Here is a 15,536-nt window from a genome sequence, read left to right as displayed (position 1 = left end):
GCAGAGAGAGAGAGAGAAATTTCCAGTCCCAAGTGTAATTAGTAAAAGTTACGACACTTTCCGACCCAATGAACAACCAACTGGATTGAGGATATTATCAACCAAGGGATTGCATTTGGTTGAAACCTCACAATCTCAATCAAATTAAATATTCATGTCACTGGTGGTATTGAATCAGCCACAATGGATTATGAAGCTTTCCGGAAACAACTCTTCTCACAGCTGCAGCGTAGGAAAGAGGAATGGAAGCATATACAACATGTGAGTGCTTTTTTCTTCTTGGATAAAAATGGACCTCGTCAATCTCTCAAGAATCTGAGGAGTCTTTTGCCATTGGAAATAAGAAAGTCCTCAAGCCGCATAGCAAAAAGCTGCTCCTCAGTGAGAACATAATTCTCATAATAAACTTTTTTTATTAAGAAACTCCTGAAGATCTCACACTCATCAGTCGTGTGCAAATCTGTTAAGTGCCATCTACAGAAGCCTTCTAGTCCATTTAAATACATAGGGAAACCCCTCAGCACAGCAGAACTGACCATGTCATTGAACAGATGAATTGCAGTAGTCGTTTTCCAAGATCCATCTGCCTGCACATAAGTACATAATATTATTCTTAACCTTAATTAAATGCAGACTAGCCTGACGAAGAAAATGGTTACTCTATTCTATGATTTCATCGCATCATATTCCTACGATTCCATAAAAAAGAATAACTTCTGATTCTCTTAGATCCCAAAGAATTGCTTAAGAAGTTTGTCCACTAGATCAAGACAAGTTGTATACAAGAACACTAAGAAATGTCCTAGACAGAGAGAGGAGGCATCTTACCAGACTTAACAACGTTGATTTATGGTTCCGGATGTATTCTCTTGATCTTAAATCAGCCTGAATTTAATAATTAACATTAACTAATTAACTGGATAAAATAACCCCTAGGATGGGTAAAAAATAAAAGAGATACAAATATGAACCCAAAAAGATCAATATCAGGAATTTATGACACATGGGATATCGGAGCTTCAGAAAACAATACTGAATGAATTACTTTAATAAGAAAAAAAATTCCAGAAGACTTGTAGAACACCATATCTATACAATCTGATTCTGAAAACTTTCAAATGGCACTAGGGTTTCACTTTCACCTGTCGTACAGGCTCTGGCAAATGATACTTGCGAGTCATTTTCGCCAAGTTGATGGCAGTATCTAGTGATATCCGGTGACCAATCGAAATATATATAGGATCATAGGATCCCCTTGTAGCTCTCATTGCCTGTTAAAGATAAACAGAAAGAATGATTTGAAAAACACCTTAGCAGAAGAGCATTTCCACTGCATAAAAAGACAACACTGCCACATCTCTTACTGCTCCCCATGTGCAACCGGAGTTCCCTATCAGTTTGGCAAAATCTTCACCACTTCTTCCTCTGGCTCGAAGAAGTTCTCCCACTTCTTCTTCATTAAGACCATCCACATAATGCAGCTGAAATTAAAATCAGAAAATCTTATCACAAGCAAATCCCTAAATACAGAAGAGCAAATTTAGGGAATAAGTCATAAGGAGAGTAGAAGAAAATAAAAAACGGTGGAATTCTTTTAAATCCCAAATGAGCATAAATTCAATGTGATAATTAGAATATTACTTATAGTTATACCATCAACTGAAAAACATGATAAGAAATTACAAGAAATTGGCACTTATAAGAACATAATTACTAGTAGAAACCGAACTTACATTCTTTCCAACCCCAATGGTGGGAATATTAGCCATAACGCCCAGATGACAAGCCAGGCCAAAACCTACATAATAATGGTTTTATAGTTTAACGGATATATCTCAACAAAGGAAATACAGAAATTTTCTAGAAAGCAAGAGAAATAGAGTGACAACTTTAATCTCTTATTGGTTTCCTTCCTTGTAAACGATTTGCGGATATTGCAAATTAATGTACGAATAATTTACATTCTGACATGAAATAATTCGACTATAAATTAGAAAAAGTAATCTAACTTTTAAAAATGAAATGATGATCATGAAATGAATACATTCCATGTAGATGTAGCAAGAAGATTTACCTCGAGGATGAAGCTTTCCATTGCCATCTACCATTATCACCTGTCAGCAAAGATAATCAGATAGTGGAAAATGACAGTCTAACATAGTGAAAAGCAAATAATAACAATAGAAGTGGTTATTTAAACCATAAAGTAGACATGCCTGTGGGTAGTAAGGATTTTGACTGTTCTTCATCTTCTCAATAAGTGGTAGAAGTATTGGAACCTAAAATCAGAAAAAGAGCATAAGACACAGAGAATGAGCAATCAACACATCTACTCCTCAACAATTTACAACAAATTAAAGCCAGTGGAAAGTGTATGGAAAATAGCGTAGAAAGGTAAAGGAGCTGGCAATTTTTGTCAATATAAATATAAAAATGGCGGAAACCTCTCTGAAGGCGAGAAAGCCAGCGATATAAGGGACACGAAGACGGACAAGAGAGTAATCCTGGTAAACAAGTTGGAGAGTTTGGAGATCCAAAACAACAAGTGACCCACAAGCAACAGACGGATCTTCTTTCAAGAAACTGACATCAACACCACCCACATACTTCAACAACACTTTATGACCATCTTTGATGCTTGATGATGATGTGGGTAGTTTCCATTCGAAATCATCCTCCTCGATCAGTCTCCTTTTAAGCGAATACTGAGACCTGCAACAAATAACCGCATCAACAAATGAATCCACGATCAAGAATTGTGAAAGATTACAGGGGTTGAGACAGAACTATACTCTAGCCAACTGGGCATCTTTGATGTTGATGATGATGAAGATGATGCTTCTCTTCCACGGTACATCTTTTACCATAAGCTAGAAATAAGAAGTGCCTGCAGTTTCTGATCTTTGCTCTTTCTACAAATTGGAGAACGGTTTTGAGGTTGAAAGAGAGCTTTACCTTTCTGTTAAGTAATCTCATGTCCCTTGACTACGTAGGTGTTGTCTGCGAAAATACCAGGATACTACAACAACTTTTCTTTTGCTTTAGTACATATATCTTGAGTTATATAGTCCATATTTATTTAGTATTTTAGTTGAACTTGTTCATAGTATATTAGTGCCATTGTGGCCTGTAGAGAGAGAACAAGCAAAATATAAGTGCAAAAAGCTAACCCTCTCTCTTTCTTTAATTAGTCTTTACATATTCCAAAAGTAAGAGGCAACTGTTAGAAATAAGTGTAAATTTATGGGAAACTACAAAAAGCAGAATTAAAACAGTTTTATGCCTCTACGATGTCCCGATGCTCCTCTATCTTGGCGCCAATTCCCGTAACTGATACCTGCTGCATACAACAGAGTGAGGTGCCGTTTTATCTTACCGTACATCGTTATTAAATGGGAAGTTTTTTGAGGTAGTGGGATATCAAAACCAAGATGGAAATGTTCAATAACGGGTGGTTGGCGCCTTTTTGTCAAGAAATTTCTACATCCTTGCATGATTTAATCTTCCATCAATGAGGATAACATTGAGGATATTTTCATTGGCATGAAAATGTAGAAGGCGGTGCACGCAATTATCTAGTCAGAGTAGTTGTGTCAACAATTCGTCTCCCATATATGTTTAATACAAGCATCAACATGCACTATAAATATAAGTTAAAAAAAAATTTCAAGAAGCTAAAATGCATAAAATATCTTATAATTTACAAATTTTTGAAGGACAAATGCGCAATGACCACACAGAGCAAAATGAACAGCAAACACAGTATTGTTTTGCCAGGAATTCTCTTCTTTGAACTCTCTTTCTTTCTCTCTCCAGTGCACATACCAGCAATTAAATTCAAACCAACGTCTAACCCTGTATAGATCATCATCAATGAAAGGTCCCAAGAACATTAAGAAACTGGGCATGTGTTAAAACAAACAGATAATGTTACCTATTCAATCATGCAAGTCCTTTCGTACCCAGGCATACTCACAACTGTTTCCCCATTGGCACTGCAGCACAAACCAAAGCCAAACGCAGTTTTAGAGATCCTCATGTGAAAATTGTGAGAATTGAATTAATGCTTTGTTTTCTTTCTTTTCTTTCACTTTTCTTTTTCTTTTAATAGGAGGCAAACGTAAATTCTTACCCTCCCTCTTCCTCTGCTATGCACTATCCCTCTTCCTCTGCTATGCACTATCCCTCCTCCTCTGCCCCTACCTCTACTGTAATCTCTCCCATCAGACTGTCGTCTGCTATCCTGGTTATCTTGCCATCTCTGTCCTTCCCCTCCATTTTCTACTTGTCCTCTATCTTGCCACCTACCTCTTCCTGGCCCCCTTCTCCCTTGGCCCCTACCTCTTCCTTGGAATGTTCCTTGCCCTATTTCAGCTGAGCCATTTTGCACTTGGCTAGTGTTCTCTCTCTATAAAAACACACAAAAATTAGTAGTTGAGTACATTAGCTATTGTTAGAAGTTGTATTTATTCACTTGGTTACTGTGCTATATATAAGTAGATTGAACACTCTTTTTCTTTTGAGCTAGCTTTTGCGAATGAGTTCTACCCAAGCCCATTTATTATGGTATCAGAGCCGACATTTTGTCTGCGATGATAGGTTTGGACCTAGCCCGTTTGCATGTCACGCTAAGCGTGAGGGGAGTGTTAGAAGTTGTATTTATCCCACATCGCTTGGTCAATGTGCTATATATAAGTGGATTGAGCACCCTCTTCCTTTGAGTTAGCTTTTGAGAACGAATTCTACCCAAACCCATTTATTAGCTATAATGGATGTATGTTGCAGTGAATTTGAGAAAAGCAATCTTGTAATTGATTGAAAATATATGATTCAATTTCCCTTAGCAAGTCCAAGATGAGCCACAAATGCATCGGCATTTTTACGCTCATATGAAGCGGGTTAGTTGTACATCTACAACTAACAATCAGTTGCATGTCAAAATATTGGGGAGTGAGGAGGCATGCCCATTGATAGCCTACATGTCAATGTAAAGCCTATGGTGTTTTATGAATGAAAAACAATAGTGTCATCTCAAAACCATAAAACGCTAAAAGAAGGTGACATGGAAGACATGTTCCCAATTCATGATAAGCTGCTCAAAACTTGTTCTCAGGAAGTAACCCATGAGTTGAATTAAGTTGTAATCAGCTTCTATAGAATTTAAGCAATCAATTTCCCAAAGACATCTATATATTCTAGTTCATCATAATAAACCGGAAGCCTCATTAGTTAGAACTCACCAATTCATTAAAGGGAGGATGGCCAGTGATAGTTTCCCAAGATGCACCTGGTTCCTGCATAAGGAGCAATAAAGTTAATAACAGTTACATTTAGATCATCAAAACGAGGAAAAGGATCACTATCAACTTCCATCATATCGTGCGAAAAGGAAATTGTAGGCCTTTCATTTCAATTTCATCCAGAATAATATTTCTGAAAAGTGTAGAATTCTCATTGCACATGTAAAAGTATTATTCCTCTATAAATATCCTTCTGTTTTCTATCTAATTTCGGTTATAATCTTACATAATCCTTCAATATATAGTCTTCATTCACTAATAGCAAACGAAATATTTGATCAGCATAAGATTAAAGGAAACTGAAGGCCTTTCCCTTCAATTTCATCCAAAATAGTATTTCTGAGAAGTGTAGAATCCTCCACGCACATGTAAAAGTACTATGCCACTATAAATATCCTTCCCTTTCTTATCTAATTTCAGTTATAATCTTACGTACTCCTTCAATTTATAGTTTCATTCACTAACAGCCAACAAAATATTTGATCAGCATAAGATTAAACGAATTGTTTCTCTCTTCATCCGAGAGGCATGTGTCTGTCCCAGGAACATCCTTCTCAACAAAATCATCAAATTTCTTTTATAAAATTGGTACATTTATGTCTACTTTTGCTAGCATATGTCATAGTTCGGCATCTATTGAGAACAAATATGAAGAGGTCTATGTTTAGAACCTTTCCTTAAGCCTAGTCTCAGGTCTGGCAGCTCTTTCAGATAAGTGGGTAATTAAGTACCATAAGATCCTTCTTTCAAACTTCTACCAATCTGAAAACCCAGGTCATTCTGCACTATCATTACAGACTCTGGTATTGATCCATTCCCCTGCCATTTAACTTCAGCTCTCTCAAGTTTAATTATAGACCATCAGCAGCTTCTTAAGTTACTTCTACCCAGAACCAGGCAATCATAAAAACACCAGGACCGATGTCAGTGCAAAATGAAGAGGTAAACCAAAAGAGTAATGATAGATGACCCTGTAGTTCAAGAGCCTTAAAGGAAAATTTAGAAATAAGCATTGTGACTTCAGCAATGCCAGAGATGTTAAATTGGATAGAATGGAAGTGCCTCAATGATATCATTTTTGGTACATTGGCCTCTAATACAAATCAAGGAGCATGTTGAGTATATCCTCCATAATCAAGTAGGATGACTAAAATGGACGACTGTTAATATATTGAAGCAAACTTTAAATATTATTACACACTGATGTCAATCAAGTGTTCTGATTAACATAGAATTTAGGCAGAGTAAAATTATAAACCGACCTTACCAGATTCAAGCAATTAAATTGTTTCAATATTTCTTGAGGCCTCTGTACATAACTCCTTGATTTTTTATCAGCCTGCTTTTAAAACAAAACAGTACAAACAAGAATCAAGCATCATAATTCCCCAACATGATAAGCAAGTGGCAGGTCAAGTTTATGAATGACTAGCTACATGAAAAAGGAAGTATGACAGGCACTTTTATCATATTGTGTCCTATCTTGCAACTTTAATGAAAAAATACCCATCATAAGGGCCTTACCAGAATAAGAACTCAGTCAACCACCTATGAAAACTGAGGTCTGTGCATTACAATATTTTGGATGCAAGAAAAGATTTCAGAAATCTGACAGTCACAATAATCTAAATGATCAACTATCAATGGAGGAAAGTCATGTTTTACATCGTCTAAATAATCAACTACCCATGAAAATTTCCTATTCATTAACCACTGCATACATTTCCCTAACCAAAATACCAGTGCCAAGTACACTTTTGACTCGCTAGGTAAGAAACAAACCTCCAAAAAGGAATTTGAGAAAAAGGGCAAATGCCACAATAGAATGTTAACTGCTTCACAATCAAATGAAAAAAGGAACACGACGTTGTTTTGTTCACAGAAACAAGAAGCAGATGGAGGAGAGAGTCAAGGATGTATCAGAGATTTCCGAAACAGAAGGATGTCCGACTTTTGACTTAACAACTATTTTATTTCATTGTTCAATATTTAACCAATTACTAGAAGCTATATATCAATATAGGACTTACTGGTATTTCTAAAAGAACCAGTATCATTTATCCAGTCAATAAGTAACAACCAAAAAGATCCCGCGGGCAGTAAAACTACTCTAAAGATAGTGAGAGCAGAATGCAATCTCAGTTCATATACTGTCTCTACATCCTGATATAAATTCTAAGCATTCTAAAGAAAAGCAACCGACAAGTGATTGGATTTGAAAGCTTGCAAGTTTCACCTGCCGAATAGGTTCTGGCACACGATATTTGCAACTCATTTTAACAATTTTGATGGCAGTGTCAAGTGATACACGGTGACCAATTGAAATGAATATAGGTTTCACTGAGCCCTCAGTTGACCTCATTGCCTGTTAAAGAGAAAAAAGATAGAGAAAAAAAAAGGTCTATATAAAGAAGAATGTAGGAAGCATAACTAGAACTTTCAATGACTTTAAGCGCCAAAATTGTGAAAGTATAGTACTTTCAATCTCTTGCATAGTTTGATGTATCCATATACATAAAACTTTTTGCTTAAAGAATCAGCAAAATATGATAATTTCCTACCGCTCCATATATCCGCCCAGAGCGTCCTGTCAAAGTAATAAAACTTTCACCACTACTTTCTTCAGCTTGAAGACATTTTGTAACCCCCTTTTTAGTAAGACCATCTACACAATGCAGCTGAAAATATATTCAAATTGAAAATTTGTCAAGACTAAGTTCTTGAAACTGAAAAGCAAATTTAGGAAATCAGTTGAGACAGAGAAAGGGCAGTTGAATTGTTTTGGAATGCTAAATCATCAGACAATAACTCAATAGTTAAACAGATATATTGACAATAGTGGCATCAAATAAAACATGAAGAGGAAGATAGAGTAAGGAACTTGGTCTTCTACTAGGAGAAATAGATTATTCTAATCAGAACTCACTTTCTTTCCAATCCCAATGGTGGGAAGATTTTCGAGAACTCCTAGATGACAAGCCAAGCCAAAGCCTACATAAGAAGGTTTTATGGTTTATTGATATTCTCCACCAAAGAAAGATAATATAACCATCTAGGCTAATCACAGTTTATTCATGCCTCCTTTCACGACTAATTGCAGTGTGTCAATGCTTAGTTGAAAATTGGATACTTCATGAAGATTAATTGAAAAGAGACTTACCTCGCGGATGAAGTACACCGTTGCCATCAACCATTACTAACTGTTGAATCAAATAAACGGCCTCATTTTAGAAAAAGTTTCAGATTTTCTATGATATTGAAGCAATAAGAAAAGGAGCCAGTATGAGACATCAGGGAGAAATAGCACTGGTAATGAATAAAAAAGTCACCTGTGGGTAATGCGGGTTATTATCATTTTTCATCTTTTCAAGTAGCTGTACAAGTACTGGAGCCTGAATAAGCAGAAAGTACCAGGATACATCAAAAACTGGATCACTGTCAGGACTCAGAAATTTACATTTAAATTCAGCATCTTTCCATGAAGTTGAATAACTAAAACAAAAGAAATTGCATGCAGATCATATGAAATAGAGTAGAGGATATCAAGATAAAAGAAGAACAGAAACTAGGAACCTCTCGAAAGGCAAGAAAACCAGCAATATAAGGAACATCAAGCTTGACATAAGCAGAATCGTGGTACAAAACTTTGCCAGTGAAAAAATCCAAAACAACAAGTGTCCCACAAGCAATTGATTGATCTTCTTTCAAACAACTCACGTCAACACCACCAACATACTTCAAGACCTGTTCTTTATCATCTTCTGCTTCAGAAGACGACGATGCGGGTAGCTTCCACGGAACATCGTCCTCCAAGATCAATTTTTGCTCAAGTGAATATTGAATTCTACAGAATTAGCCAAGTGAATAGTAGTAGTTACAGCGAATTGAATCAGATATATCAGCAAATAGAGGGAATACAATGAAATTTCATCGTTATATTATATACTCTTTCCATCTCCGCAAAATGTCCAAAGTTGATGTTGATGTTGATGATGAAGATGATGCTTCTCCTCCTGATCCGTACATTGTCCTTCTCCCAAGTAAAGTATTAATCAGTGTTCAGTACCCATTTAACTCAAAGCTGAGACCATTTCGATATTCAACTTCCTGTAATTGGAGCTTTTTTTTTCTTTTGTTGGATTAAGGGAAAGGATTTTCTGGCAAAAGAAAAGGAAAAAGTGGAAATCTCTTTTCTTTTCTTTTTTACTTTGCTATTTAATTATTGGGTTAGGCAAAGGGCTGCTTTCTTTCCTGCAATTTCTCTTCATTTTTATCTAATTGTTCTATTGTCAAATACGAGGGAAATACTAACTATAAGTATCAACTGAATTTTAAAAATAAAAAATAAAAAAACCTATTATGTATCAACTACAAATACCAGCTAATGTCAAAACATAGTAATATTTCTCAACAAAATTTCTTCTCTTATATTGCGAATAAGTTTATTTTGATGTATTATAAAGTATGATCCTTTTTTTTTTTTAATGTCTTAAAGTTACAGTATACTGCTTGTCACTTGCAGAATTTGTATATTTTGCTTCGGAGAAAAAAGAAAAGGAGACGAGGAGTTCTATCTGGTTTGGTTTGAACTTTCAGATTTTTTGAGTCAATTTTTCTTTCAATTGATATTTGTGATGTCATTTACAGGTTGAAGCCAAAGCCAGTGGTCCCATGGATACCGCAAGTTGTTTCGTATGCCTGGCACCTTCGGATCGATGACGATCAAACATGAATGATTGTTTTAGAAAAGATATCAAACTAGTCCAGAATTAACAATAGACCATATATACAGCTACCTCTGAGTTTAAATAAAAAATTAGAGGACTATACCAATATCATATATTCTATTTTATATGTGTACCCTTACTAATTGGAAAAGATACAAGTATAAACAATATCGCCTTGTTGCTTCTTTTTTTTTTTTTTTTTTAACTGTGTTCTTCCACGTCAAGAAGGTCAAAAAGAAGCACCAGAATTACTCCAAAGTCTTACTTCCCCTGTTTCCTGCTCAATATTAGACTTGTGACTGGTTAATCTAAATAAAAAATTTGACTCGGCGCCTCTTCGTGAACTTCTACTTCCACGCAATATCTGCAAATGTAACGCAAACAAAATATACTCTTTTAAGGTTCCAGCTTAAACAACAAAGGGCCATTTGAGGATTAGCTTTTGCTAAAGTTGCCATCGTACCGTGGTAAAGGCCCTTAAAGGATGGCAACTAACCCCGAATGCTACAACGAGTTGACAATTCCAATACCGAAACCAATTCTTTCTCGGGATCTCAGAAGATTTCTCAGAAAATGAAAATCAAGAAAGAGTTCGAAGCCCCTCCCTATTCAATTCATATTTCCCCTACATCCCTAGATAGGCCAGAAAAAATAACACTCCAAAAATCATTCTTTTTATTCTATATCCCTATAGATAGATCGGAAAAATCACAGGGATTTTTAGTGTGTCACGAATGAAAATCTGAAGAGGTTATACTAGGTATCGACATGCTTCAGTACTTGTAGCTTGTGTAGGACGATTAGGTGTTTAAAAAGTGGAAAGTTCATGGATCACTGTTATGGAACTGGTTGTGTGAAATTGAGTTTTCTGGGACACAGGCCGTGGCCAACTTCCATTCTTAGGGAGTGGGCAGAAGTATTTGTGGCGAGTAGGGTTCTTCTATGGCAGAGAGTAAGGGGGCAATGTTTCCTTGTGAAGACATGTATGGTTTGACTGGAATCCAGTGTCTAAAGGGCGTCGAGCATTCAGTTGGCAACCTCAAACATGCAGACTGCAGTTATTCCTTAGAAATTAAGATCTAGCTCTCTTTTGTTCCTTTGCCTTCCCACCTTTCCCCATCTATAATGCACCCCTACCATGCTTCCATTATACATACTTCTGGCATTTTCAATGAATTTACTGCTAATCCAGGAGTCTATACATTCATAAATACATGCATGAACAGACACAAGGAAAGACATCATCAATCAAAACCTACCTTTTCATTTTGCTTGTGTGCGTTGTACTAAATGTCAATCTCCCGGTTCAAAACTCGTTTGTGGAGAACCATAATGACGGAGAGAATCAAGGCTGGAAAGCAATTATTAGAAGAGGAAAAAAAAAAAATCAGAATACCAGTAAAAGTTGAATTGAATTGAGCACAAATGAGCTTCAGACAGGCAAGGTAAAGATGTCCACTTCACCTGCAGTTTTGTGGGACCCTCCATGACACAACAGATGATCTTTTCAAACTTGGTGGTAAAGATAAAAATCGCTTCCAATCCTGAAGCATAATTCTAAGATCATGAAGCTTGCTTTCCAATCCATAACAGCAATTTGCATGCATTGTACAAACTAAATTCAAATCTTTGCTAGGTTCACAAAGTCCGCCAAAGAATGCAGTGTCCAAGAATCTCATCTTCAAGCCAAGATCCTCAATAAAAGAAGCATTCTTAATTTTATTAAGGACATCCTGGTCGTGAATTCCAGGATAAGTCTCACGTGAAGAGTACCAGAATTTGTAAAATTCAATTGACCGATTATTGGACCTCACATAGTTAAACCCTCCATTGGGTTTGTTATGTATATTGATGGAGCTGCCCGTGAAATGATCGCATGCAATCTGGAAATCTGCATCTGAATAAAACCGTGGAAATGGATCCCTGAACCACATTATATCAGCATCCTGAAGGAACCAAATGGTATTAAATATACTGACAGAATAATTTGAAAAGGCTAAACTAGATTTGAATAAGATGCATTTGGTATTCTATACAGCTATCAGCACACTATACAAAGATTGCAGTGAACAATAAAGGAACTACCGCAATGCTGTTAAATACCCATCCCTATGGAACACACATGTAATATGCAATCCATGATGTAAAGATCATTAGTTGCTAAACCTGCTATCTCTAGTGAGTTTGATTCATATGCAACCATTTGCAAATAGCCTAAGGGCCAAAATTTTCAATGAATATGAGTATCCAACAAACAGTTTGTTATCATATTAGTTGCATTGTAATTCATTTAACTCTTTGAACTGAAATGAAGATATTTGGATGTGAAAATGAATGGATAGAAAGTATATTCATCATCTTCAAAAAAATAAAAGGGAAGCATATTCATCAATGCAAATATAACAATCATTTGCCGGTAAAATATCTATAAAAGGTGTAATTCAAATCCAACTTCATTAACCTAATCAAGTAAAAATAGGTATGAACTTTAATCAAACTTTTAAACTAAAATTTGCAACCAAATCCCTTCATTTGAGAATCCTTCCACAGCATCAATTAAATATATCCAAGAGAGAATAAAGTAAAGAGATTACCGTAAAAACAAAATTATACCCCATCTCAAGAACAGAACGCAAGAAGTCAATCCTTCTCCACATCATCTTCAAATAAGCAGGGGTCATAAAGTAAGCTTCGTTACTAAAATCAATCCCGTCAGTGAGAAGAGCAAAGCAATGATCATGCACTTGTATACAACGTGCATTCGCCTTTTGATCTAATGCAATAATCACCAAGTGATTTAAAAGCTTACGAGTATGTTCTCCTAATCTAAAACTCGCCAGAAACAAATCAATAACTGAATTTGGAGCTGCCCATGCTTCATTTAGAGTTGTCAATATAACAGTCTTATCTTTCATTGCTGCTTCTTTCAAAACCTTTTCAAGCTTTTGCTCATTACTTACCTACATTAAATCAAACAAGACACTATCCATGTAAAAGAGAACCAGAAAAGAAAAATAAAAACGAAAGAAATTATCATCAACGAAAGCATTTGCTAAAGTGCGTTAAAGCAAATAAATACAATTTGATCAGGCGTTTGGATGTCGCGCACCTCATCATTTCTTATGTAAAATCAAACATAAGTCGAACATAGAAAATATCTTAAGAAAACAGAAACCAAAGGAAACAAGTATACACGGTGTGCGCGAAGAATGATTTTGACGAGGATTTTGTTATTATGCGCTAATCATTTCTTAGGCTAAAATGCGCTAAGATTAATTTCACTTCATTAAAGTAAAAGTTTCTAGAGAAGGAAGAGAAAAAGAATCATTCAACAGCTAATGTGCGGCGGAGCAAGTGAAGCTATTTTGAGCGAGCGCAAAGCTATCGTGCGCCTCATCACTTAATAAGCTAAAATGCGCCGTATTAATCATTAATAATGAGAACGGAATCCAATTTCACTTTCACTAAATCATTTCATCTATTTCCTTTTCTTTTCTACCTACTAATTAGCCAAACAAAGAAAGAAGTGTAAGCGTAAGTGTACTTACTATCCTAAGAGAATTAATTCTTATACTAAAATGCGCCAGGCTTGATAATGAATGATCAGATAATTCTAATCGGATAATCATTTCTTTCAAAAAAAAAAAGAAAAGAAATCAGCTATATATATATATATAGCTGTCGATTAGCTCAAACAAGAAAGAGAAGTGTTAAAAACAGAAAAAGAGAAAGAAGTGTACTTACAGGAAGAGAATCGGTATCAACAGCAGAAGGAAAAATGTAAGGTAAAGAAGCGGATGGAAAAGAGAGGAAACGAGGAGAATCAGAAGCTCCATAGAGAAGCAAACAACAAAGTGACATAAAACCAAATACAAGTACGCCTCGAGGAACTGTAGATTCCGGCCACATCATCGTATTAAAGACGGCGATTCTCGAGGGGAGGGGCAGCTGCCTGGTGGTGGAGGTGGAGGGCGGTGAAATGTGTGATCGTCTCCTGTTGGTGAATAATAATGAGGGAGACATTTGACAGCATGGCTTATTTTCTTTCAGAGAGAGGGAAATTTTTGAAAGATGGGGTTGATTGATGGAGCGGAGAAATATGAATTTTGGGGAAGAGTTACGATCTATGAGCGTTTAATTGGAATTTCGAAAAATGGGTTTTGAGTTGCAGTGGCACTACTGGTCACCGGTCACTGGTGAGGCCACCATAATTTTATGAGAGACAGAGAAGACAAGCTTGATGTGTCTTTTTTACTATTGTTATTATCATTATTATTAAAAAATGAGTTAAAGCAGCTGAATTTTGTAGTTTACTTGTTTGATCTTGTTTCATATTTTAGACGATGTCTAATTATTAAAGAAGATTTTGATTTTTTACGTTTTTAATAAATTTATATAATTTTTATAAAATTATATCAATATTTATAATTTTTATAAATATATTATTTGATAAAAAATTAATAATTTTATTGACATAGCACCGTAGACTATTAAAATAATTAAAAAAATTGAGTCAATAATTTTATTTTTGCTAACTCGCCAATTAAATAAAACACTAGTTTTGTTTTAACTGTTTCAATCATCGTCACCAAACATTTACCACCATCACAGCCACCATTTCATTCAACAAAAACTATCAGTATCGGTCACCACAACCGCCATTACCACCACAAGGAGAGGCACACGTCTTAAACTACTTCACCAAATCTGGAAAGCACTTCCTTTAGCTCCTCTGCAGTAATTCGTTTGTGAAGCTCTGAAAATGTAATCAGATTGAGAAATGGATCAAAACTAGATTTCATAAAATTTCGATTTTGTCATATTATTTCTAACATTTCTTACATATTGTAACAAAAGGAATTCATCGACATTAACAAAATCAAATTGATAAATTTGGTTCTTATCTATCAAATTGTTGAAAATAGCCACAACAATCCACAAGCAACTGTTGTGGATGCTGACCAAGTAGTATTCCACTCGCGCAGTAATGGTGGTTGTGGCCATACACTTTGGTTATTATTAGCTGCAGGCTCTGTGATAGGTCTAAACTATAGATAGTTATGTATATTTTAGAGTTTAATATTATATTTTTTATATATATTATATGGTAAAAATATGTTATCTCATTTAAGTTTAATTATCTACTTTCATATAATATTAGCCAAAAGAAGAAAATATAGAGCCAGATATTAAAAAATGGACTTACATAAGATTATTGCTGTCAAAGACCCAAGATTAAGACGTGTTGACTACTATTTGCTAGGCTGGCCGAATATTACAAGGCTCAATGGAGTATTTTAATTATTTTGTATTGTTATTAGGATTTATATTAAAAGTTATTCATAGGATAATATTTGGTGGAGATAAAAAAACTTATAGTCTTATCTATTATATACTTATACTGGATATATTTATTTTTAGGAAGACTTATTTAAATGAGGACTTTACTCTATATATATCACTACAAACCTAGTTCTAAGAGGAAGATAAGAGGTTTTTCCTATCTACT

General features: G+C 35.3%; 3 protein-coding genes and 1 long non-coding RNA gene across 9 annotated transcripts; 1 reads left to right on the top strand and 3 right to left on the bottom strand.

The window, feature by feature from the left end:
- Nucleotides 1-69: 69 nt before the first annotated feature.
- On the bottom strand, nt 70-3,154 carry LOC8283308 (endonuclease V). Of its 2 annotated transcripts, XM_015720992.3 has the most exons (9): nt 2,793-3,154; nt 2,445-2,712; nt 2,217-2,279; nt 2,075-2,114; nt 1,734-1,798; nt 1,365-1,481; nt 1,143-1,271; nt 829-885; nt 70-587 (listed from the first exon to the last, which is right to left on the bottom strand). In XM_015720992.3, the coding sequence occupies exons 1-9, from the start codon at nt 2,855-2,857 to the stop codon at nt 300-302; spliced, it is 1,092 nt and encodes a 363-aa protein (XP_015576478.1). In that variant the 5' UTR covers nt 2,858-3,154; the 3' UTR covers nt 70-299. The 2 variants fall into 2 exon arrangements, with proteins under 2 accessions (XP_015576478.1, XP_015576479.1); XM_015720993.3 differs by lacking the exon at nt 829-885 and having other exon boundaries at nt 2,793-2,999.
- On the bottom strand, nt 3,153-9,940 carry LOC8283309 (endonuclease V). Of its 4 annotated transcripts, none has more exons than XM_015720988.3 (12): nt 9,247-9,940; nt 8,874-9,144; nt 8,630-8,692; nt 8,461-8,500; nt 8,227-8,291; nt 7,862-7,978; nt 7,537-7,665; nt 6,568-6,639; nt 5,241-5,294; nt 4,133-4,408; nt 3,935-3,995; nt 3,153-3,337 (listed from the first exon to the last, which is right to left on the bottom strand). In XM_015720988.3, exons 1-11 carry the CDS (start codon nt 9,324-9,326, stop codon nt 3,939-3,941), a joined length of 1,224 nt encoding a protein of 407 aa, XP_015576474.2. In that variant the 5' UTR covers nt 9,327-9,940; the 3' UTR covers nt 3,153-3,337; nt 3,935-3,938. The 4 variants fall into 4 exon arrangements, with proteins under 4 accessions (XP_015576474.2, XP_015576473.2, XP_015576475.2 ...); XM_015720987.3 differs by lacking the exon at nt 3,153-3,337 and adding an exon at nt 3,494-3,855; XM_015720989.3 differs by lacking the exons at nt 3,153-3,337; nt 6,568-6,639 and adding an exon at nt 3,494-3,855.
- Nucleotides 8,661-14,342, bottom strand: LOC8283310 (uncharacterized protein At4g15970). 2 transcript variants are annotated; one of them, XM_048374997.1, is made up of 5 exons: nt 13,772-14,342; nt 12,622-12,987; nt 11,492-11,973; nt 11,287-11,378; nt 8,661-8,692 (listed from the first exon to the last, which is right to left on the bottom strand). In XM_048374997.1, the coding sequence occupies exons 1-4, from the start codon at nt 14,048-14,050 to the stop codon at nt 11,321-11,323; spliced, it is 1,185 nt and encodes a 394-aa protein (XP_048230954.1). In that variant the 5' UTR covers nt 14,051-14,342; the 3' UTR covers nt 8,661-8,692; nt 11,287-11,320. The 2 variants fall into 2 exon arrangements, with proteins under 2 accessions (XP_048230954.1, XP_002521882.1); XM_002521836.4 differs by lacking the exon at nt 8,661-8,692 and adding an exon at nt 10,060-10,391.
- Nucleotides 9,205-10,152, top strand: LOC125370196. Its single transcript, XR_007216135.1, has 2 exons — nt 9,205-9,340; nt 9,948-10,152. It is a non-coding gene; the product is annotated as an uncharacterized LOC125370196 (long non-coding RNA).
- Nucleotides 14,343-15,536: the final 1,194 nt, after the last annotated feature.

The sequence above is a fragment of the Ricinus communis genome, chromosome 5 (assembly GCF_019578655.1).
Source record: "Ricinus communis isolate WT05 ecotype wild-type chromosome 5, ASM1957865v1, whole genome shotgun sequence".
NCBI classification, from domain to species: domain Eukaryota; kingdom Viridiplantae; phylum Streptophyta; class Magnoliopsida; order Malpighiales; family Euphorbiaceae; genus Ricinus; species Ricinus communis.
This window is presented reverse-complemented; position numbering and strand designations above follow the sequence as displayed.